The following is a 24,865-nucleotide window of genomic DNA, read 5'->3' on the forward strand; positions in this document are numbered from 1 at the left end:
AATGTATGCAGCATAGGAATGATGCTTTATTGAAGGTAGTTGGGTGGTGGTTGACGCTTTTCTAGTCTGTCTTTTATTCTCCCCCTCTTTATTATTCTTTCCATGAACAGTGACTGGGTGTGTCTCAAGAACCATCATGCCAAAGTGTTACCCAAATCAGTGCATTTTTTTAAAAAGGCTGAGTCCTCAAATGTAGACCAAAACATCCTCAGGAACCAACAGGTAGAGGGGCATCTAACAATAGACAAAAATTGTTCCATGACATCAGGAACCATCATTACAACTTTGATTTAAGGTATCTTCAGTGGCAGATTATGCATGTGCACAAACAACCCTTGCTGGCTGAATTCCATATGTGGAAACCTTTTGACTGAGTAGACTTGGTGTTGACCTACATATGGCATAACAAAGGTATTTGTATATACTTGTTTGATATTTAAGCAGGATTTTATATAATCATTATCATCGCCAGCTTCATCTTTTTTGTGAACAAACTTCAGTGACTAATAACACAAATATAAAAAAGACAAATGGGTCAGGGCAGGCTGTGGGGAAAGGGGTTGTGCTGTCCCTTCCCGAGCATTGATGGATGTATTCATAGTCAGTATGGTGTCGTGTTAGTGTGTCAGATTAGGATTTAAGAGATTGGTGTACAAATCCCCTTTCATTCATGAAGCTCTTTGGGCAACTTTGAGCCAATCATCGTTGACTGAATTATCTCTCAGGGCTTTTTTTCAGCCAGAACTTGCCAGAACTCAGTTCCGGCACCTTCCAGGTGGACACCGTTGCCATTATAAGAGAACAAGGGAGTTCATAGCGAGTTCTGGCACCTTTTTTTCTAGAAAAATAGCACTGGTTATTATGAAGATAAAGTGGAGAGGGGAACCACAAGTACTACCTTGAGTTCCTTGGAGGAAAAGTGGAATGTAAACAATACAGCAAAAATATTTTGGAAATGTTTACCTCTCATATAATCCCTTTTGCTCTCTCCTGGCCCCCATATTGATATTGAATATTGTCAACAATAATTAAGTACTATCTTTTTTTATTCTTACTTGGGATACCTGCCACAAACCCTGGAGAGCCAGTGCCAGATTTGATGAAGCGAAGGGCCATGGGGGCTGACCAAAGGACCAACCAGTTGTTGACCTTTTTTTAGGATTGAAAAGTTGTTGAGCTTTTTCTATGATTTTACCCCAAAGTTGTTGGGCATTTTTTAGGATTGAAGTTGTTGAACTTTTTAAAAGGTTTTTTAGGGGTGAAGTTGTTTGTTGAGCTTCTTTTAGGATTGAAGCTGTTGAGGTTTTTACCCCAGGAAATAAACTGCTACAAGGACCGGATTAAACCAACCAGCGGGCCGGATCAGGCCCCTGAAGCGGACTTTGGACATGCCTGCCATAGGCCATTCTGGATGGGACTGGTGGGAGTTGTAAATCAATACCCCTGGAAGGCACCAAGTTGGCTGTGCCTGGACAACACTGGACTAGATGGTAAAAGAATATCTGACCTGGTAAACGACTGCTTTCTGTGTTCCCCAGAGAGCAGATCATGGTGAGGTTGGTACGCAGACGTTCTCCACCCGCTGCATCCAAAAGCACATTCTAATCTGCCTCGCAGCTTCTACATTTGCAGGTGAAGAAACACTCTCACACCACCTGTGCATTGGCATGAGAGTGGGATCGTTGCTTCTTGGAAGACAAGTATATGCGGCAACGTACGGCAAGAACTGAAGCTTGGAGCGGCTGCCAAGTGAAACCGCAGGGAGGATATGGAAGGGAGATTATCTGTTGGGATTGCAGCCAGAATGCCTGGGGAGAAAAATGCCATGAGAAATATTCCGAAGGCTAGGGAGCATCTATGTGGAAAGCAGATTAGGCATCTTCAGCCTCCAGTGCCAACAGGGAAATCACGGTCCCGATTAAGATCTGCAGCTGAGGGGCAGGCGTGTCGCTCTGTGTGTTGGCAAATGGCTGCAGTATGCGAACAGGTGTGGGTTTGTTATGCAGTTTCCTTTCTTTCTCTGCCCAGGTGACATGTCCTTTCATGTGAAAATTGAGATCAAAGGTGGGGGCACTGTAGGCAGCCAAAAACAGCCTTGTGAAAACAAGCACTGTAAAATTGACCGTGCAACACTTTGAACATACGTTTCCACTTACAAGGCAGATTTGAGGGGGGCCTTGGGCAAAGTGTGTTTTGGTGAGTCATCTCTTCCGTCAGTGAGCCCTGGCTGTGGTGGCAAAGCAGGGCTGGACAGCTAACTCTAGCCATCACATTAATTTCCCATAATGCCCCAGAACAATGCTAGGCCCAGGGCATTGTGGGGAATTTAAAGAGTGGCTAGATCCAGCTGCTACGTGCTGCTCTGAGTGCCAGCCCAGAATGTAACATTGGACTGTGGCAGGAATCATCTGTTGACTCTGCCAGTGAACAGCACCTAGCTTCAATTACCTTACTGCCCTTGTTCTTAATACTATGCAAGCTTCTCAATTTATTACCTAGCCATGTCTCAAAAAACATTGGGCAGGACATCTTTTTCTTCCAGTGGTCTTCACATATGCATCCAATGTTAGTTCTCCTCAGAGTAGACTCACTGAAATGAAGAGGACTAACCTAGGCCCAAATATTTCAAGGGGTTTACTCTGAGGAGAACGTAGTTGGATATAATTTAAAGAAACCTGCTTCTGTGGAAATATGAGGCCCACGAACGAAACACATTTAGAAACTAAGCATTAATTTGATAGGCATCTTTCCCAGAATCTGATTCACTATGTTCCAGGTATGTGTCAATCACACAATTCAAATGCAGGTCCTGCCCTTTAACATTCAAATGAACACTAAATTCAGTAACTGGGCAGTGGGGGTGGGGTAGCAATCCTGGTTTTTTGCTCACCTTAAACACTGGCAGAACCAGCTGTAAGATTTTAGAGGCTTTTCTGGGACTACTTGAGTGCAAGACAGTCAACACAGCACCTTCCAAATGTTGTTGGATTACAACTGCCACCATCCCCAATCACTGACCATCCTGGCTGAGGGTTAATGGGAGTTCTAGTCCCAATCTGCCATCCACACACAACACTTTTTCGCTAGATTTTCCTCCCCACCTCTGATGGAAAATGCAAATTGTGAAAAGCAAACACAACCATAAATTTTGGTAACACTGTCAACGTGCTAAATACAAACCACACAGTTAAGAAGGGGCATTTTATTTGTTCATTTATTGAAGGTTGGTTAGTACAATTTAATATTTTGCAATATGTTAAAGTGAACATCTTTTAATTAAAAGAGCCCCAATAACACACACATGAATGCAGCCTATCAGTGGAATAAGTACCCCTCTTAAAGCTGGGCCTTGAGACATGTGGAATAGATGCTTGCTGCCTAAAAAGTCAGCCTTTTTCTGCACAAGGTTAGATACAAGCTACAGAGAAGAGAGAGAGCTGTCCCCAGGAACTGTAATTCCACATATGGGAACATTATAATCTCAGATCTATACAGAACTGAAACTATATCAGGTGTTTTAGATCTGCGCTGTTGCATTACTGCAGAACCAGAAATTAGGGAGAAATAAACCAGGAAGAGGAGCTGATATGCTACCTGTATGACACCAGATCTGGCAGGAAAGAAGGTGGGGCAAGGGAAAAAAACCCTTCTCTTTTCCATAAACAGCAGCAAACCAAAGTTGGCCTAGTTCCGATTACACAGACCGCAGGCTGCTATGGCAAGGTCTTACCAAAACAAAAGGCTTTCCCAGTGGACAAAAACAAACACCCCCCACTCCTTTACAGCTTTTATTCCAAGCACTGATCTGCTAAAAATTATATTCTAGAGTGGGAAAGGGAGATTGCCTTAATTAGATCGAGGGATTTTACATCCATTTGATTTCCTGCTATCTGTCAACCCCCAGATGGGGAAATCTCAGTGATTATATACTTATGACTCATCTGTTAAGTTTCAAGGGGATAGTAGAAAAAAACATGAGGATGGGGAGAGTCAGGACACTCATTGTGGTAGCTGGAGCAACACTGACTGTCCTGAGGGCAGGTAGGTGATGTTGCGGGAGCGCGAGAGCTGGTAAGCGATGTCTTCGGCTGCCTCAAGTTTGCGCAGCTCAATGAGGCCGTCGCCCACTGAAGACAGTGACGTGGCGATGAGCTCAGCTGCCTTCGAATCCCCCTCAGCTGAGATTATAGCGGCTTTCTTTTGCTGCTCTGCCTGTGAAGGGGACCGGGTTGGGGGGGGGGAGAGAAGATACAGACAGTGAACTTTGGCCAAAGGGCAGTGCTGATAAACAGGTCATGTGTCCCCAATAATAATGAACTCAGGTGGCGCATGCCGACAGAAGTGTAACCAAAAGTAGGCATCCGAGAAAACCAGAGTAGCAGCAGTTATCTGCAGACTTGCATGCGCAGATACACTCAGTGATGGCTCAGCATGCTCAGTAGCCATAGGAGTGTCAGAAAAAGAGACCAGGCTCCAATTGCTGACCTAGGCTAGGCAGCGTCAAGCAAGTCATCATCTTTCACAGCCCAGCCTATTTTACAGGACAGTCAATGAGATAAATGAAAAGGGCCAGTTTAAAGGTAAAGGGGACCCCTGACCATTAGGTCCAGTCGTGGCTGACTCTGGGGTTGCGGCGCTCATCTCGCTTTATTGGCCGAGGGAGCCGGCGTACAGCTTCCGGGTCATGTGGCCAGCATGACTAAGCCGCTTCTGGCAAACCAGAGCAGCGCACGGAAACACTGTTTACCTTCCTGCCAGAGCAGTACCTATTTCTCTACTTGCACTTTGACGTGCTTTCGAACTGCTAGGTTGGCAGGGGCAGGGACTGAGCAATGGGAGCTCACCCCGTTGCGGGGATTTGAACCGCCGACCTTCTGATCGGCAATTCCTAGGCTCTCTGGTTTAACCCACAGCGCCACCCGTGTCCCTGTCAATGAGATAAATGAAAAGGGCCAGTTTAGGTGGCTTCAAAAAACGAGTTAAGACAAATTCATGGAGTCTTCCAAGGCTTCAATCTGAGCCCAATTGAGTTCAGTAGGACTTAGTTTTGAGTAAACATGCTTAGGATCGCACTGTAAGTCTGTTACGGTAGCTATGGGTCATGCCAGGTGCAAGCAGCCTCCAGATTTCAAGAGGCAGTTCCACTCGCTGAGGAGCAAAAACAGGATATGGCAGTTGCTTTCTTCTCTTGCTTGTAGGTTTCCCAGAGAACATCTGGCTGGTACTGCAGAAAATAGGATGCCTCTGGTCTGATCCCAGAGGATTCTGATGTCTCTTATGCAGGGGTGGGGAACCCACGGCCCTCCAAATCCTTTTTCACTCCCAACTCTCATCAGCTCCAGACAATGGCCAGGCTTGATGGCATTTGTAGTCCAACAACATCTGGAGGGCCACAGATTCCCCAAAGCTGCTCTAAAGCATTTGCAACACAGGAAACAGAGCATTGGAAGGGATGGGTTCTGCAGAACATGAAGCAAGTGGAACACTGAATGAGGTGGAAAAACCCCACCTCGGTTGTTGCATTGGCAAGAAACGACGACAGATGTTGAGGCCAGCTGGCAAGCTCAACGTCCTCACCTTTTCCACGATGAATCTGGCTCGCTCTGCTTCTTGCTGTGCGACTTGCTTCATTTCTACTGCCTCCGTGAACTCCTTTCCGAATGTCAGATGTGTCTAAGAGGGAAGAATAAATGCACGTGCTCAAAAAACATTTCTTTACTGTCTTACTTCCAAACAGATTCCCAGGGCAGGAGATTTACAAGAGGACACAGGCTTAATTGAAACATAATATAACACAAAGTAATTACAAAGATGACCAAGGGATTATAGAAATTTAAAATGACTGGGTAAATAAAAATATGCCTTAACCCGGTGCTGAAAAGATGGTAAAGTAGGCACCAAATCTGGAGAAACATGATCAGTCCCAAAAGGAGGTAAGGTCCACAGCTTATATGCAGGTTTTATTTAAGCACCACTGGCTTAACATATGTATTGCATTGGCTGCTGTTTTCTTTTAATTGATTAGGTTAGCAACATCTACAGACTTGGTACTTTACAAACAGGTTTGACAGGTCTCTGCTGCCCCAAAAGACTTACAGTCTAGAAAAGAAAGAAAAAACAACACAGAGGCAAACAACATAAGGAAAACAACAGAGGAAGGTGGGGTGATGAAGGGGGTAGGGAAGGAAATTAGGGGAAGAATATGTGATTATTTCAGTTCTATGCACTTTCAGTTAGCTATATTAGGGTACTGGGGTTAGGAGGCTGTTCCAAAGTAGGAATGGGCAATCTAGGTGTTGCTGGACCCATCAACTTCATCAGCCTTATCAATGACTGCGATGCAAAGCCAAATCTCAAAATTCAGTTCAATCGAGCATTTTTTCCTGTTGGATGCTGTGTGTGTTTCTCCCTGTTCTACTTGCTATTAGATGTTGCATGCTGTTTAAGCAATCTTGTTAAATTTATAGTATTGAAATACGAGGGTGGGGGTTTGTATGTTGTTGTATTTTTGTTTTGGTGTGCTATTATGAAATTTGTTGCTTTTTTTTTGCTTTGCAAAAAACTGATTTTTTTTGCATTTGTTAGAAATGCACGCCTATTTCTTTGTTGTAAGCGGTTTTGAGCATTATATTTTAGTGGGAAGGTGGCCTACAAATAAAATAAAAATTTATTGCAAAGCTCTTCAGTACGTTATTCACAACTTTCCCCTCTTCTCCTTTTCATGGAATCATAGGACTACCGCATCCCTGTTGTTGTTGGTGGCTGGCTGAGTTCTTGCATTCTTACAGGCAAAGAGCACTGCAAAGCCAGAGAAATAGAGTATACCATATTCTAGAACAGAGCTTTCCAAACTTTTCATGTTGGTGGCACACTTTTTAGTGACACAGTAATTCAGTTTTACTAGCAAACAGGAGGTTAAACTAACCCCTTTCCAGCATGGGGTGTGTTCGCGTGATACACCTACACACCGCAGCTGACACACTAATGTGTTGTGACACGGTTTTGAAAGCTCTGTTCTAGAATCTAGACTTCTAAGAACTACTGGTGAAATCTTGGCCTTCTTCCACATTGCTGGAAGCAGAGATGGAAAACACACAAACACACACACACACACACACACACAGGCTCTCAATTGTGAAGGTTCCTAAGCATTTGGTGATAACAGCTTTGGAGTTTTGACAGGGACGCCACTGAGGGACTTGAGAATTTTGCGTTGCTTTTGTTTGAACCTTGATAGCCTCCCAAACCTCTCACTGCATCCAGCAGAGGCAGCCCTCAAGCTCGCTCACTTCTCCCAATTGTACTTTGAGCATCCCTTTGATGGGGAACCCTTGACCTGTCAGATAGTTAAGACTCCTACTCCCATCAGCCCCTAGCAGCACTACAAATGGTTGGGTATGATGGGAATTGCAGTCCAACAACATCTGAAGGCCCATAGGTCCACTTTAAGGATCAAAACACAACCTCAGCCTGAATTCTGCAAACCGGCTGCGGTAGCTGACCAAAATCACAATCGAGACCTTACTATTGGTTTGCGGTATTGGAAGGGCTAACCATGGCCTTAAGGTTTGCATGCCCGGCAGGTGAAAAACAAAATCACTAACCTATTTAACTCTGGAGAAAATAAGAGACGAACCTAACAGCTTCTGAATAAACACGTATTTTTTCCCAGCAGTAAATATTCCCCCGATCCAAATCTTCTGCTTCCTCTGCCATGAATTTTTTTTCACTGCAGATTTTGTGGTGCAGAGAATGGAATTTGTAGGGTCCAGTCCCTAAAGTCAGAGTGGGAAACCTGTGATCCTCCCGGACAGGCATAGGCAAACTCAGTCCTCCAGATGTTTTCGGACTACAACTCCCATCATCCCTGGCCACTGGTCCTGTTAGCTAGGGATGGTGGGAGTTGTAGTCTCAAAAACATCTGGAGGGCTGAGTTTGCCTATGTCTGCTCCAGAATTTGCTGGATTAGAACCAGTGACTACTGGCCATGCTGGCTGGGGATGATAGGAGCGGGAGTTCAGCGAGGTCTAGAGGGCCACAAGCTTCCTTTCCCTGCTGTAAACCAAACTAGAAGGTAGCTCTTACCAAGGAAACATCATCTAGGATGAGGCCAAAAGTTGCCGCTCTTTCCGTGAGGTCTTCGCTCACTTGCCTGGAAACGAGTTCTCTCTGCGTGATCAACTCACCAGCATCAAAGCGAGCCTAAAAAGGAGACAAGCAATGATAAATGCGGAAGTAAACCAAAGAGCTTTCGTTAAAGCTGCGAGCCCTTGTTACAACATAGCCCTAAGGAGCCTGCAAGGGACACTGCTGGATGTGGATTGCCAAGTCAGCATCCTCTGATCTAGGCAAATGCATGAACACACCTTCCCTGCTCTTTCCCTCCATTACTCTGAGACATTATCCAATACCACTTTAGTTAAGGTAAAAAAAAAAGAAAGGTAAAGGACCCCTGGACGGTTAAGTCCAGACTACGGTGTTGCAGCACTCATCTTGCTTTCAGGCCGAGGGAGCCGGCATTTGTCCACAGACAGCTTTCCGGGTCATGTGGCCAGCATGACTAAACAGCTTCTGGCTCAACGGGACACCCTGAGGGAAGCCAGAGTGCACGGAAACGCCGTTTACCTTCCCGCTGCAGTGGTACCTGTTTATCTACTTGCACTGGTTTGCTTTCAAACTGCTAGGTAGGCAGGAGCTGGGACAGAGCAATGGGGGCTCACCCCGTCACAGGGATTCAAACCGTTGACCTTCTGATCGGCAAGCCCCAAAGGCTCAGTGGTTTAGATCAGTGCCACCCTTTACCACTTTAGTTAGCACCGAGCTAGACATGACACTGTTTATGCTATTGAAAATTATTAAAAAGAAAAGCAGTGGGAAGAGGTGATCTAGATCAGAACTGCAGAACTGGCACAGGGTAAAAGCCCCTCTGCCCACATCAGGGTTTGTATCAGGCCAGCCACGCCTACCATTTATTATTTTATTTATTATTACTACTACTACTACTACTATTATTATTATTGTTGTTGTTGTTGTTATTAGAGTTTATATAATGGAGGTCTCAGGGCGGTTTAACCCTCTCACATCTAGCTTGGCCCTTGGTTAGTATTTAAAAGGATCAATCCTAATGGAAAACTCTGTGACCCAAAGTGTGCTGCTGGTCTCCATGTACCCCTTAAGATCTCTCCTTTGGCTTTCTAATACAACCGCTCCCCTTTTCCTTCCTTCAAAGGATGAGAAAAGAGGAACACAAGGCCCAAAGATAGGGGAGGGGCAGCTGAAGCCCTCCAGCTCTTGTGGGACTCCAACTCCCATAAGCCCTTGCCAGCATAATCAACAGTCAAGGATGATGGGAGCTGCAGTCCAAGGTTCCCCACCCCTGCCATTTAGGGCTCCAGTATTAATGGCTTCCAATGAAAAGAGGAATATCACCAGCTGTTCCTTGGCCCTTACCACCACAGATTTGAGGATCTCAGTTGTGATGGAAGGCAGCACCCGCTCATCGTAATCCTCGCCGATCGTGGTGAAAATCCGGGGGAGCTGCATGGTCACCGGCCTGAACAAGATCCTTAGTGTGATGTTCACGTTCTGTAGATCTACCGGGGGAAGGCAGCAGGGAGAGGGTCAGAGCAGGAACAAGTCTCAGCAAGTGCTAAAGGTCAAATTGTTAAGTTGGACTGGTGGCAGCGGCACAAATTCCACCACTACTGCTTTAGGGGTTCGCAGGTGGGACCCGCAACAAAATGTTGCTGGCATCGAGGATTCCAAACTCCGTCCCCCACTCCCAGTTTTCAGTTCCTGCCCCCTCCCTAAAGCAACAGCTGCTCAGAGTCCAATATCCTGCTCAGAACACTCACTGCTCAATGAGATCTTGGGAAGAGAGGATTCCAAAGGTTTTATGTACTTCTGCAAACCTTGGGGCTCCCCACAAACTTGCTAATGCCACCCCCACTTTGGATATATAAGCAGCAGCACTGAGATGGCTATGACTGTTGTTGTCGGCATTGAGAGACAATGGAGCACACCTCTGGGGGTGAAGTCAAACCACTGTGTCAGCAGCAGCAAAGTGAGCTCCCTGGTGTACAAGCCAGGGCATTGCATACAAAGTTCTTCGGCTGCCCAGACGCCTTGCTGATGTGGTCCAAAGGAAAGCAGAACAATATGTTTGGCACCAGCTTGGCTGCAGTTGCTGCCGGAAGGAGCAGTACAAGGTGCCATTCAACCATCTTAGGGATTCCAAATTTGTGTAGGGTTTACTCCTTAGCCTTTTCTTCTCCTGAAGATGTCCCTCAAAGGCAGCGGTGGTTTAAGATCAGAGTTTTCCTTTTCCTAGATGGGCTGCCTACCCAGGTTGACAAGCCCCATCCGCCCCTCACTTCCGTCTACAGCATGTGCAGAAACTGCCTTCTTGATTGTTGGATCCACTACAGTGGTACCTCAGGTTACATACGCTTCAGGTTACATATGCTTCAGGTTACAGACTCTGCTAACCCAGAAATAGTGCTTCAGGTTAAGAACTTTGCTTCAGGATGAGAACAGAAATTGTGCTCTGGCGGCGCGGCAGCAGCAGGAGGCCCCATTAGCTAAAGTGGTGCTTCAGGTTAAGAACAGTTTCAGGTTAAGAACAGACCTCTGGAACGAATTAAGTACTTAACCTGAGGTACCACTGTATTGGTTTTGTTTGCTCAATCTGCTGGAGCTTGTCTTCACATGCAGGGGAAGTCCCTAGCTCCCTGAGGGTTTGAGACCCACCGACCACCCACACGTGGTTCAGCTGGCCAGTCGAAGCCATTCTCGGGGAGTGGCTGCTATTGCATGTTGGCATCTTCTAGGAGTCCTGGGTGAGAGCTGGGTGCAAGGAAAAGCTGGACAAACCACCCCAGGAGGAGTATGACATGTCCCCTACCAGAGGTATTAGGTAAAGGTAAAGGGACCCCTGACCGTTAGGTCCAGTCGCGGGTGACTCTGGGGTTGCAGCGCTCATCCCACTTTATTGGCCGAGGGAGCCAGCGTACAGCTTCCGGGTCATGTGGCCAGCATGACTAAGCCACTTCTAGCAAACCAGAGCAACACAAGGAAATGCCGATTACCTTCCCGCCAGAGCGGTACCTATCTACTTCCACTTTGACATGTTTTCGAACTGCTAGGTTGGAAGGAGCTGGGACCGAGCAACGGGAGCTCACCACAGTTGCGGGGATTCGAAACGCCGACCTTCCGATCAGCAAGCCCTAGGCTTGGTGGTTTAGACCACAGCGCCACCCGCGTCCCACCAGAGGTATTACCCCTCCCCTAACACCCCATACACCCCTTGCTATGACTACGTGCAACATTATGGGAAAGGACATATTCAAATGGATGTCTTCTTTCTCAATTTTAAAGCAGCCTTTATAGCTGCTGCTAAAAAAATGATGCATTTGGGGTCAGAAGCTGGTATGTAGTTAGGGCAGCTCGCCTTTGTGTTTAGTTTCTCGTTACCCAGACCCAACTTCTGACTCCCGAGTCCAAAGGATAAAAAACTGCATCCACCCACTGCTCACCTTTGCTGCCAGTGATTACAGGAACGTTACGTGGGCGTGAGCGGCAGTCAAAGATGATCGGCTTCTGCACCCAGGGAATGAGAAAATGGGTCCCTTCTCCCACCACTATGTCCTGGACGCCTCGGAATCGGTCAAAGATGACAGCCCTGTGGCCTGCGTCAACTAGAGAAGAGAGAAACAGCTCAGCAACATTGCACTCAAAACACAAAGAAGAAATATTGAATGATTATGTGATGATCGCTATGCCCAGATTCTAGGTAAACCTGGATTCATTTACACATTCTTCTGGAGGCTGTTTTTTTTTGGGGGGGGGGGCACATGACAAAGGTGAGTGGGGCCAGAGGCAAAACTGGGAAGTTCAATAAATGTGAATTTTACATTTGCGCCATCCACACTCCTGAAAAACCATTTTAGAAAACCATTAAGAAAGACCAGTTGAACAGCACATGTTCAAATCCCCAAACACTTACCAATACACCCCCTTACTCCCCATTTGTCCTACTCCCTTGGTGGACTGGTCTTTCTTTTTCTTCCACCTCACCGGTGCATTCTTAAAGGGACACTGTATTAAAGAATACAAATGGGCCTGAAGAATGGAAGCCCCTTTCGGATTATTTGAAGAAATTTTACAACATGAAGAATCCGCAAACAGGTTTTGAGTTATGAGCAAAAGAAAGGATTAGAAACTATTGTGCTAGGAGGACTATAGTAAAAAGAGTGTGGATAGGATGCAGCAAAGGGGGTGAAAAGGAAAAATGGGTTGGGAAGTCAAAAATAGAAAAGTAATTTCTTTTTTAAAGGTATGGGCCAAACAAATGGGCCAAACAGGTCCTGCAGCAAGTTGTTTTGTGGAGTGCTTGATTTAGAGCAGGGATTTGATTTAAATAAAATCAAATCAATGTAAATCATGATTTAAATCACTAGTCTGTAAGACTTGATTTAACTCATTTTTTTTCTAACAGAAAGACTCATTCTTGCTGGTATAATCTTAATATTTACAACCAGATGAAGGTTTCATTTTTGGAATAATAAATTTTCAGGGTAGTTTTTACAGTTATATCAAAAATTAATGATTTGGTTATACTATTGAAAATACATAGACAGATAACTTATTAAACCTCACAATAATTTCATAATTAACTGTTTATATTTGGACAACTTTTCTGCTGTACTTTATTGGAAGGAGAAAAATAATCATTAACAATTTAAACAATTTATTTAACTAAAACAATAACAATGTAGCATATGTATCCATGTTTGTTAACTGATGTGGGTTTTTTTAAACAACAACAAGCTTAGACTGAGTTTTAGCACACATGAAAAAGTTGAAACAAATCCTTATTTCCCAGATGAATAGCCTTTGGACTATAATGTAACTTAAATAGAAAACTATCTTTAAAAAGATTTTTCCTCCAAAAGCATTTTATTTTTTAAAAAATAAAAAAAAATCTGATCTAATTTTTAAAAAAAATAGATATATTTTTTAAAAAAATCATTGATTTTATCCACCCTGATTTAAAGTTCCGCCAGTCATGCCCCCTTCCAAGGTATGTCATTCCATTCACCAAGCCATCAATGTTCTATGCACATTGAGCACGCTCAGTCCCCAAATATATTTTTGTACTTCTGCAGGCCTTGGCGCTTGTCCAAGCCACCCACTTTGGTGAGATAAGGGCTGGTGCTCAGAGAACGAGTTTGCCTATAAATAGGACTAAATAAGCACATTCCTCCTTCTCCCCACTACAAAATTACAGAACCAGGTGAAGCCAACAGCACTGGCCTAAGTTGGATGAACTCAACGGCTACCAAAGCGCAAGTGATCTATAAGAAAGATAGGGAATTAGGCTTGTTGCAGCCAAAGCATTTGGGACTGTCTCCTATCGCACCAGTAGACCAGGGGTAGCCAACGTGGTGGTTCCTTTCTAGATCTTTCTGGACTACAACTCCATCAGCCCTGGCCATTCCCTCTGTTGGCTGGGGCTGACGGGAGCCAGAATCCAACAATAACTGGAGGGCGCCATTTTAGCTACCGCTGCTGTAGTCCATATTCAGGAGAAATACCGTAACTGTATATTCACTGCTGTGCTTTGTTTTTATTTTCCGACTGCAGCACCTATAGAGGTGAGGATCCAGACCCTCATATTTTTTATAAAAATCACTGCTACATAGCCTGTGGGAAAGGATAGGATCCTGTAGACTCCCATCTTATTCCACAGGAAAATCATGAGAGGGTGTGGTTTGTTTTGGGCTGAAGAATTCCAGATAAACAAAAATAGTCATGCAACAGCTCAGTGTTATGGAAGAAAAGGCCTCCTCACCGTTATAAAGAGCAGAGTTGACGACTCCGCCGGCAACTGCCAGCCCCAGGCCAAGTTTGCCGACTGTCTCAAAGATCTTGGTAGCCATCGGTGTCAGCTCAAATCCGCCTCCTGTGTTGCCGAAAAAGTCACACCTACTTAAACATAAAGGAAAGATGCAGCAGCATTAGACAACTCAGTCAGCGAAACACCTTCCCAAAAGATACCATTGTAGGGGGTTGGACTTGACCACCAGGGTGGTTCCATCTCTCCAATCCTATGATTCTAAGCCCCCCAGCCCCCCCCCCCAGCTTGCAATGCACTCCAAGGCATCTGGAACACAGTTTGAACAGAAGCTTCCTGTGCTTTTTCTACACTCGTCTCTCACCTCAACCCCATATTTCCCCCTTCTCAGGGACCACTGCCTTTCCCAGTCTTGCATTACCCGCCTCCTTCTCCCCCCAACCCCCCACCCTCTCTCACCACCACTATATTCTACCGCTGCTTACTTTTTAATTTTACCAATCATGAGAGCTCTGCTGCTGCAGCACGAGACTCCTTAATCTCAGGGTTGTGGGTTCGAGACCAGCGTTGGGCAAAAGATTCCTGCACTGCAGGGGTTGGACTGAATGAAGCTCTACAATTCTATGACAGATACTGCACATCCTTTTCCTGCTCAAAACCACAAAAAGATGGAGGGCAGGAGAATCGCCGCCTTCCACTTAACTTTAGGCAAAGGCATTCCTCTTCTCCCAAGCCTAGGAACAACCAAGGGCCCTTTTAACTGTGTGTGTTTGGGGAGGGTGTGTGTGAATTATTATTATTAAAATTATGCTATATATTTTCGTGTTTTCTATTGTAAACCGCCCTGTGATCTTCGGGTGAAGGGCGGTATAGATATAAAATAATAATAATAATGATAATAATATTCTCAGCACCGTTCTCCCTTTCCTACTTTACCTCGTTACTTTATGTCACTAATTAACCTCCACGCTCTCCCAGCTCCGTTTCCCTATCTTCCCCTCCCCTTTCTCTTCCTTTTCTGCAGCCGCTGGCGCGCCAAGCTCCGTTTGCCAACCCTCCCGGGGCTCCGGGGCGCGAAGGGCGCAGCAGCCAAGGCCCTTCGCCTCCCGCGCTCGACTCTCACCTCGCAGCGCAGCTCTGACCTCCGCGTGAATGCCCAGCCGAGCCACCTGGTCCTTGTCGCTCGAGGCATGACGCGAAACCCGCGCGACCGCGGAGCGTCCCGCGATTGGCTCCCGCCTAAAAGGGCCGCGACGCCTGACGGGATCGGTAGTTCCCCAGTAGTTCGCAGGGCGCTTAACGGCAGGGCCTTCCCTTGGAAGGCGTGAGAACTACAGATCCCGAAGGGCACCGCGGCACCACCGCCTCCTACTTTCGCCTTTGGGGCAGCGCAAGGAGATCCTGGGAGTTGTTGTCCGCCGTATTTGGTGCTCGTTCCCACCTGTAAGCACCAAGGGCAGGAGGCAGCGGTGCCAGTGCGGGAAGGGAGGAAACAAGCGCCCCCTCCCAAATATGGAGCTTGTTCACCCCCACCCCACCCATTGCTGGACACCTGTCATTCTCATATACTCATTACGTTATCGATATAGTTATCGGCGATACAAATATCGGCGTTATCGATATCGTCGGTATCGATATTGATATCGTTATCGTTACCGGACGTATCTCGATATAGATATCGAAACCAACGGTATAATGATCGTTATCGTTAATGATATCGATATTATCGGGTCCGCAGATATCGTTACCGGCGATCTCGATACCGGCGATTTCAATATCGATATTGTTACCGTCGATATATCGATATCATCGTTAGCTGGCTTCCTCTTTAGCCCCATGCAACCTCTCCTTGTGGGGGACGCGGGCATAGGCGCCGACTCCATGGGGCTTGAGGGGGCCCGAGCCCCCTCAAAAATTCGTTTGGGGGGGCTCTGCCCCCCCAATAATCTCCGGCGCCCCTCCAGCAGAGCGCCATCGCCGCCCCTCCCCCAGCCCAAAATGCACAGGGAGGGGCGGGCTGCATGCCTCCTGCCCTCCCTCCCGAGCAAAAGCTCCACCCAATTTCCTTTGGAGCTGATTAATAGGCGCAGCACGCTCTCCCCTATTCGCTCACGAGGAGGCGGCGCCACTTTATTTGCATATTCATGAGCTTATTTATTATTCATGAGCTTTCCCGGGCCCCCCCCCAATATTTTTTATAAGTCCGCGTCCCTGGACGCGGGTGGCGCTGTGGGTAAAAGCCTCAGCGCCTAGGGCTTGCCGATCGAAAGGTTGGCGGTTCGAATCCCCGCGGCGGCATGCGCTCCCGTTGTTCGGTCCCAGCACCTGCCAACCTAGCAGTTCGAAAGCACCCCCGGGTGCAAGTAGATAAATAGGGACCGCTTTCTAGCGGGAAGGTAAACGGCGTTTCCGTGTGCTGCGCTGGCTCGCCAGATGCAGCTTTGTCACGCTGGCCACGTGACCCGGAAGTGTCTCCGGACAGCGCTGGCCCCCGGCCTCTTGAGTGAGATGGGCGCACAACCCCAGAGTCTGTCAAGACTGGCCCGTACGGGCAGGGGTACCTTTACCTTTACCTTTACCTTTAACCTCTCCTTGCCGGGAGAGGCTGCGCAGGGCTAAAGAAGCCATATGGAACAAGCCTGCATTTCCCCTCAATTTTTGGAGAGGAAAAACTGTGTCCAATAGAGCGAAAAATACGGTACATCAAACTATATAATACTTTCTTAAATAGTCCAAAAAGGACTTCCATTCTTCAAAAAAACCCGACACCCCACTATTATGTTGTTGTTTAGTCATTTAGTCGTGTCTTAGTGACCCCCTTCCCCTGAAGATCACAGGGCGGTTCGCAGCATAACAATACAATAGGAGAACACAAAATACATACTAAAAACAAGAACAGAACAGATCCGACAACTATGGAAGATCTGTTGCCTCTGCCAGTGCTGCCTCTACAGCAGCCTTTTGGTGAATAGGAAGACTGCTGGTCTCTCCCCTCCCCTAGTGAGGAAATGGTGGGGGCTGCCCTGTGGGGCCATAGCTGTCAACTTTTCCCTTTTCTTGCAAGGAATCCTATTCAGAATAAGGGAATTTCCCTTAAAAAAAGGGAAACATTGACAGCTATGTGTGGGGGTCTCCAGGGGTCTGCATCCAGCCGGCGTGGACTTGAACTGGGGTTAACAGATGGGCAACCTACAAACCCAGGCCGATGCAGTCAATGATGTGGAGCAATTGTAGTACTTTTCTGCTATTAGAGGAGAGCAACCAAACACACCCATGTCATTGTCAACCATTAAAGCTACTGGCAGCCTCCTACCATCTCTCATGTTGCCACCAGTACTGATGTGGGAAAGGGACTTCCTTTCCTTTTGCTTTGCAGAGGCCCCCTATTACAGTAGTACCTTGGGTTAAGAACTTAATTCGTTCTGGAGGTCCGTACTTAACCTGAAACTGTCCTTAACCTAAAGCACCACTTTAGCTAATGGGGCCTCCTGCTGCCGCCGCGCCGCCAGAGCACGATTTCTATTCTCATCCTGAAGCAAAGTTCTTAACCCGAGATACCATTTCTGGGTTAGCGGAGTCTGTAACCTGAAGCGTATGTAACCCGAAGCGTATGTAACCCGAGGTGCCACTGTACTGCCAAGGAGGTGATGCAATGCAGAATCTTAACTGTAATGCTGTTGTTCCAACAGTAGGTGGCGCTGTTTCCCATAACTTAGTAACAGCGTCTCTTGTATCCATCAGGTTAGAATAATACAACTTGAATTCTTAGCAATATGCTTAGGGTAGCTTTGCAGAACCTGTTGCCCTACAGATGTTTGGGAGCCCAACTCCCACCAGCCCTAGCCAGCCAGCACGGCCAATAGTCAGGGATGATGGGAGTTGTCATCCGAAACATCTGGAGGGCACAAGCTTGGGTACGGTCCAAGAACACAGAGGTGTTCATGGCAAAAGAAAACGCTCTGACGCAGGTGATGTGCTGCAGGTGAAAAGGGCTTCCTTTAAGACAGGCCCGAATCCCAGATTTGGTTTTCAAAGTCAGGGCTCAGCAGCAGTGGGAAATTTCTTGCAGTGATCAAGCACAAAAGGAGCTCTGAGCATGGACAGAATGCCACGGACCTGCCTGTCCAAACAGCCCACAAAGGAAGACATTGAGCCTCTGACCACGTTTCCTTCCCCTTTTGTTCAGCCTGGCTCTCTCCTTGGCAGTTTTCCCAGCTGACTGTGGCATCGAACCCCATTAAAGTACTAACTAAGCAGAATCAGAGCAATAGGTCATTACTTCTTCTTTTTAATCTTCCATTAAAAATGTGGGGGAAAGGCACAAAATTGCCTTTCTTCCCTCCAAGACACTGCTGAGCAAGCAACATTTCTAGGAGCAGAGGTATATTATTGAGCAGAGAGAGAGATAGACCGAGGAAATCTGCTGACAATGTATCTTCGGAGGGCATAATACACTCACCTATCCAGAATAAGAATGATTGATTGGGGGCTATCAATGGCGACTGCCTCTCTTTTCACTGGAGTGCTTAGTTTTTCAAAGGAGAGGTGTCTGGGCTCCACGTTATTGTTGAACTACAGTGGTACCTTGGTTCCCAAACACCTTGGTTCCCAAATGCCAAAACCAGGAAGTAAGTGTTCCGGTTTTCGAACGTTTTTCGGGAGTCAAATGTCTGATGCGGTTGTCGGCTATTGTTTCTGGGGCGCCTGCACCAATCAGAAGCTGCGCTTTGGTTTTCGAACATTTCAGAAGTCAACCGGACTTCTGGAACGGATTAAGTTTGGCGCTTTTGTTTTTGCTATTAATTTTGCATTTTTGTTTTTGAGGCTTTTTCGGATTTGTCTTTGTGACTGTGTGGAACCCAGTTCAGCTACTGATTGATAGCTTGTGTGACTGCATCCAAACAATGACTATCATCATTGCAGGTAAGAAAAATCAATTAATTTTAATTTTTATCATCTACACAGTACTGTCTTATTTATTTTATAGTATTGCTTTCATTTTATGGATCAATGGTCTCGTTTTATAGTAAAATGCATGTTAAATTGCTGTTTTAGGGGTCGTTTTTAAAAGATGAATCCATTTTTCATTACTTTCTATGGGAAAGCACGCCTTGGTTTTGGAACGCTTTGGTTTTGGAACGGATTAAGTTTGAGAACCAAGGTTACCACAGCAAAGTTCCTATTGGCCATCCTGGCAGGATTGACAGGTCCTGGAGACCAGCCTCATTCATTTATTTACTACTGAAAGAAATAAAAAATACAACGTCTCCCCTCACCCACTGCAGTCTCTTGCTTTTCTAAGGCTGGCTAAACATCTCACAGATCTGACTTTACATTAGCAGGGGTGGGTGGGGATAATCAGAGGAACACAGAGTAAAAGAGTCATGTGCTTCCCATCCCTGGTGGCTCGGGCAAGCCTCATGTTTGTGGGGAAGGATGTTCATCACTACATGCAAGAAATATGCAGATTAGCTGGAGCCCCTCTGCTTGGCATATGTTGCCCACCCAAGACATAAACGAGAGACCTCCTCCATCCCATCTTGGCTCCATCTTCTTGCAATCGTTTCTCTCCAGTGGCCACTGGGAGGTGCTGTTGTCCTCACCCATCAGTCTTGGTGGGTGAAAAAAATGACCCAAGTTTTGCTGAAGGTCTGGACTTAACCTGTCGTCTGAGAAGGAAGAAAAGATAACCTAAGTATCTTTTTGTTTAGTCGTGTCCGACTCTTCGTGACCCCATGGACCAGAGCACGCCAGGCACTCCTGTCTTCCACTGCCTCCCGCAGTTTGGTCAAACTCATGCTGGTAGCTTCGAGAACACTGTCCAACCATCTCGTCCTTTGCTGTCCCCTTCTCCTTGTGATGTTGTCTTTCCCAACATCAGGGTCTTTTCCAGGGAGTCTTCTCTTCTCATGAGGTGGCCAAAGTATTGGAGCCTCAGCTTCACTATCTGTCCTTCCAGTGAGAACTCAGGGCTGATTTCCTTCAGAATGGAGAGGTCTGATTTTCTTGCAGTCCATGGGACTCTCAAGAGTCTCCTCCAACACCATAATTCAAAAGCATCAATTCTTCGGATCACTGCCTTGCTGTGGCGAAGGGGCTTAAATAACTCAGAGAAGCTATGAGCTATGCCGTGCAGGGCCACCCAAGATGGACAGGTCATAATGGAGAGTTTTGACCAAACGTGATCCACCTGGAGCAGGAACCGGCAAGCCACTCCAGTATCCCTGCCAAGAAAACTCCATGGACAAAGACCTCAGTATCTAGTTCAGCGTATATCAAGTCCCTTCCATAGCTCCCCCTGCTTCTCTCTAGCATACTCAAGCACTGCTCTGTTGGTCTTGCCTTCAGTTTCATACCCCCAAGCATAGGGTCTTCATTAAGACAAAGGGTTGGTGATTTGCAAGGCAAGAGCTTAGATCTTGACATCTATCAGGTATCAGATAAACTTAAGAGGGCCAGAGGGGAGGGAGGACGAGGCGAAGGGAGTGGGGAGTGGTTCCGGAAAACCAGCTGCTGGCGGGTTCTCCTTGCTCAATGGCGGGTTCTCCTTGCTCAACGGCTCACGGACTGATTTACGAGCTCCGAAATGAATCACTTTTATTGCTGTCCCTTTGTCTTGCTGTCATGCGTTTAACCCAAAACATCAGTCAGGGGCTGCGGAGGGTCTCTGCTTGCGTCAGGCACAAGCTATCTATTCCTGCAATGATGTCTGACCCTCCCATAAGCCCCTTCCCTGTCTCTGCAGGCAATAGAATCACAAGGGGCACATTTAGGTCCACAGCAACATTAGATTTAATCTAATGCCATCATATACGCTATATTAACAAACACACCATATTATTATTATTATTATTATTATTATTATTATTATTATTATTATTATTATTATAGGTTGGATGGCCATCTGTCATGGATGCATTCATTTAGATAGCTCACATTCCAAGGGGTTGGACTAGATGACTCTTGGGGTCTCTTCCAGCTTTATGATATTATTATTATTATTATTATTATTATTATTATTATTATTATTATCATCATCATCATCATCATCATCAAAATTTACATGCATGTCCATCAGCTGATGTCATTCGATGATGACATATAGTGGGCAGGATTTAATTTTGCTGGGTGCTACTTTAAAGCCCATGCGGGACGCGGGTGGCGCTGTGGGTAAAAGCCTCAGTGCCTAGGGCTTGCCGATCGAAAGGTTGGCGGTTCGAATCCCCGCAGCGGGGTGCGCTCCCGTTGTTCGGTCCCAGCGCCTGCCAACCTAGCAGTTCAAAAGCACCCCCGGGTGCAAGTAGATAAATAGGGACCGCTTACTAGCGGGAAGGTAAACGGTGTTTCCGTGTGCGGCTCTGGTTCTCCAGATGCAGCTTGTCACGCTGGCCACGTGACCCGTAAGTGTCTTCGGACAGCGCTGGCCCCCGGCCTCTTGAGTGAGATGGGCGCACAACCCTAGAGTCTGTCAAGACTGGCCCGTACGGGCAGGGGTACCTTTACCTTTACCTACTTTAAAGCCCTAAACGGCTTCAGCCCAGTATACTTGAAGGAGCATCTCTACCCCCATCATCCAGCTCCAAGGGCCTTCTGGCAGTTCCCTCACTGTGAGAAGTGTGGTTACAGGGAACCAGGCAGAGGGCCTTCTTGGTGGTGGCGCCCGCCCTGTGGAACACCCTCCCATCAGATGTCAAGGGTTATTAAAATCCTGCTAAGTGTTATTAAAATCCTGCTAAGGTTTTCATCTGCTTACAGTGGTCTCCTAGATAAATTCTAAATTTTCCCCATTCTTCGTTGAACTTTTGGTCTTCTTGGTTCCTGAGCCTTCTGGTCAGTTTTGTCATTTCGGCATAGTCCAACACCTTGGGTTGCCATTCCTCTCTGGTAGAGACTTTGTCTTCTTTCAGTCTCTGGGCTAGTAGTAGCCCAGCCCATTGCTGTTGTCACATACGCGAATTTTTTTTCCTGTTCCTTGGGAATGTCGGTACCTACAATTCCTAATAAAAGGCTTCTGGGTTTGTTTGTTTGTTTGTTTGTTTTAACAAAGTTATTTTAAACATCCCCCCCCCCAATTCATTATATTGGTACTTTGAAATTTCCCAAAGAAGAGTTTCTTGAAGGGAAATCATCAAAACGGCCATGTTTTCTGGGAGTAATTCCCTTTTTCATGATTTCCCAAAGAAGGATAAGGCAAACTTTTACCTTTCGATAAAAAGTTGCTTGTGTCATTGAAAGCTCTGTTACTGTTTTTTCTTTTAAGACCAAAGATGCTAATGTATGAGTCGTTTTTTTTCTAAACTGAAACCTCAGTAAGGTAAAGGGACCCCTGACCATTAGGTCCAGGCGTGGCCGACTCTGGGGTTGCGGTGCTCATCTCGCTTTATTGGCCGAGGGAGCCGGCATACAGCTTCCAGATCATGTGGCCAGCATGGCTAAGCCGCTTCTGCGAACCAGAGCAGTGCACGAAAACGCCGTTTACCTTCCCGCTGGAGCGGTTCCTATTTATCTACTTGCACTTTGACGTGCTTTCGAACTGCTAGGTTGGCAGGAGCAGGGACCTCCTCACCCCGTTGTGGGGATTCGAACCGCCGACCTTCTGATTGGCAAGTCCTAGGCTCTGTGGTTTAACCCACAGCTCCACCCGTGTCCCGAAACCTCAGTATTCGGGTTAAATTGCCGTGTTGGCACTTTGCGATAAATAAGTGGGTTGCAGTTTGGGCACTCGGTCTCTAAAAGGTTCACCATCACTGGGTTAGATGATCCTCACGGTCGCTTCCAATGCTACGATTCTATGATTCTCCTTTTCTAACCTTTCTACACCTTCCCCCTTCTTTTCTTCTCTCTTTCTCCGATTATTTAAAATGCATGCTGTATCTTGCTTTTATGGGCTTTATATGACTATTACTCTCTGATGGCGTGTTGCCATCTTTGCCTTTTTACGATGTATTAATCTTCCGGCACACACATCGGGAAGAATGCTGAATAGATGGGTTCTCTGGAAGTGCCCCAGGATTTGCCTCTCTGTAATGAAAGGGATGTGGCTGGCGGTGGCACAAAATTAGGTGGGCATCCTATTTCAAAAGGAGAAACAGAATGGCATAATGTTTAGAGCAGGGATGCGGGTGGCACTCTGGGTTAAAGCACAGAGCCTAGGACTTGCCGATCAGAAGGTCGCGGTTCGAATCCCCGTGACGGGGTGAGCTCCCATTGTTCGGTCCCTGCTTCTGCCAACCTAGCAGCTCGAAAGCACGTCAAAGTGCAAGTAGATAAATAGGTACCACTTTGGTGGGAAGGTAAACGGCGTTTCCGTGCGCTGCTTCGGTTCGCCAGAAGTGGCTTAGTCATGCTGGCCACATGACCCGGAAGCTGTACGCTGACTCCCTCGGCCAATAAAGCTAGATGAGCGCCACAACCCCAGAGTTGGTCACGACTTTACCCTTTACCTTTACTAGTCAACCTTTTTATACCTTTGTTGTTGTTGCTTAGTCATTTAGTCGTGTCCGACTCTTCGTGACCCCATGGACTAGAGCACGCCAGGCACTCCTGTCTTCCACTGGCTCCCGTAGTTTGGTCAAACTCATGCTGGTAGCTTCGAGAACACTGTACAGCCATCTCGTCCTCTGTCGTCCCCTTCTCCTTGTGCCCTCCATCTTTCCCAACATCAGGGTCTTTACCAGGGAGTCTTCTCTTCTCATGAGGTGGCCAAAGTATTGGAGTCTCAGCTTCAGGATCTGTCCTTCCAGTGAGCACTCAGGGCTGATTTCCTTCAGAATGGATAGGTTTGATTTTCTTGCAGTCTATGGGACTCTCAAGAGTCTCCTCCAGCACCATAATTCAAAAGCATACCTACCGCCCACTTGTGCATACTTCTTGATGGTAAAATTTCCTTACCGGCCACCAGTGCTCGATGGAAGGAGGATTCAGCTTTCGCCGTAGAACCCCCTACCGCCCACCTAGAATCCTGAAACACCCACTAGTGGGTGGTAGGGGCCAGGTTGGTTAGAGTGATGGACTGGGAAGAAGACATGTGTTCAAATTCCCCCTTGGTCATAAAGCCTTGGGCCAATCACTTTCTCTGAGCGTGACCTATGTTGTGAGGATAAAATGGGGTTCGTGAGAGAGAATCACACACGCCACTTGGCGCTCCTTGGAGGAAATCTGAAATATACATTTAAATATGAGAATGTAATGATAACTATTACTGCTGTTTGGTTCAGAGGAAAGTGAAATATCAACAGCAATAATATTGAGGTGAATGTTGCCGTGGTTCAGATGAAGATGAAAGAATAAGCCACACCTTACCATTTTGTAACTTCCATCAAGATCTCCGGAAAGAATTAACTAATCCATCAATCACTTTGTATCCTGGAAGATCACCTGAATATTATGTCTCTCCTTCTCTGATATAGATAAGAGCAGAGTCACAGAAACCACAGCTAAACTCCCGTTTCGAGCAATTAAGATACAAGTAAAAACAGCACCCAAACAAATGCAATTAAGTGATCTTATCTGTTAATAGAGATCATTGATCATTCTGCACCCTAGTTTTGCATGTTAACTTGAGCTGTAAGTTTTATTGTGAGGTCTCCTGACAGGATCAGTAGATTGACTGACTGATGGCACAAAGGGAACAAGTGGTTGCCAAGGTCCTTAAAATGTTAATTTTGCTGCAAAGTTTGGCATGACTGTTAGATTTTATCAGCGCTAGCCCACCTTCTGAGAATAAATTCTTCTTAACACCCACACCCACAGCTGCACAGCTGCAATTCTTTGCAAACTTACCTGAGAATAAGATCCCCTGAACACAAATGGAACTTAATTCCAAGTAAACATTGGACTGGGCTGTTTATATTAGTTTCCTGAATGATACCTTACTGAGTTCTACAAACCAAACCCCAAATGTTGTGGAATTCAATTGTATATATAATTCAGTCAATTATATATATAGGAAACCCATGCAATGCCTACTATTTTCCCCATTCCAAAAGTAGGAAATGCAAAGTGACCTAG

At 46.3% G+C, this 24,865-nt stretch overlaps 1 protein-coding gene across 2 annotated transcripts; it reads right to left on the reverse strand.

Annotated features, from left to right (window-relative positions):
• Positions 1–3,187: 3,187 nt before the first annotated feature.
• On the reverse strand, positions 3,188–15,115 carry PHB1 (prohibitin 1). Of its 2 annotated transcripts, none has more exons than XM_028705164.2 (7): positions 14,979–15,115; positions 13,853–13,986; positions 11,535–11,696; positions 9,451–9,593; positions 8,086–8,202; positions 5,578–5,673; positions 3,188–4,212 (listed from the first exon to the last, which is right to left on the reverse strand). In XM_028705164.2, the coding sequence occupies exons 2-7, from the start codon at positions 13,938–13,940 to the stop codon at positions 4,000–4,002; spliced, it is 819 nt and encodes a 272-aa protein (XP_028560997.1). In that variant the 5' UTR covers positions 13,941–13,986; positions 14,979–15,115; the 3' UTR covers positions 3,188–3,999. The 2 variants fall into 2 exon arrangements, with proteins under 2 accessions (XP_028560997.1, XP_028560999.1); XM_028705166.2 differs by lacking the exon at positions 14,979–15,115 and adding an exon at positions 14,792–14,972.
• Between the last annotated feature and the right edge of the window lie 9,750 nt (positions 15,116–24,865).

The sequence above is a fragment of the Podarcis muralis genome, chromosome 13 (assembly GCF_964188315.1).
Source record: "Podarcis muralis chromosome 13, rPodMur119.hap1.1, whole genome shotgun sequence".
NCBI classification, from domain to species: domain Eukaryota; kingdom Metazoa; phylum Chordata; class Lepidosauria; order Squamata; family Lacertidae; genus Podarcis; species Podarcis muralis.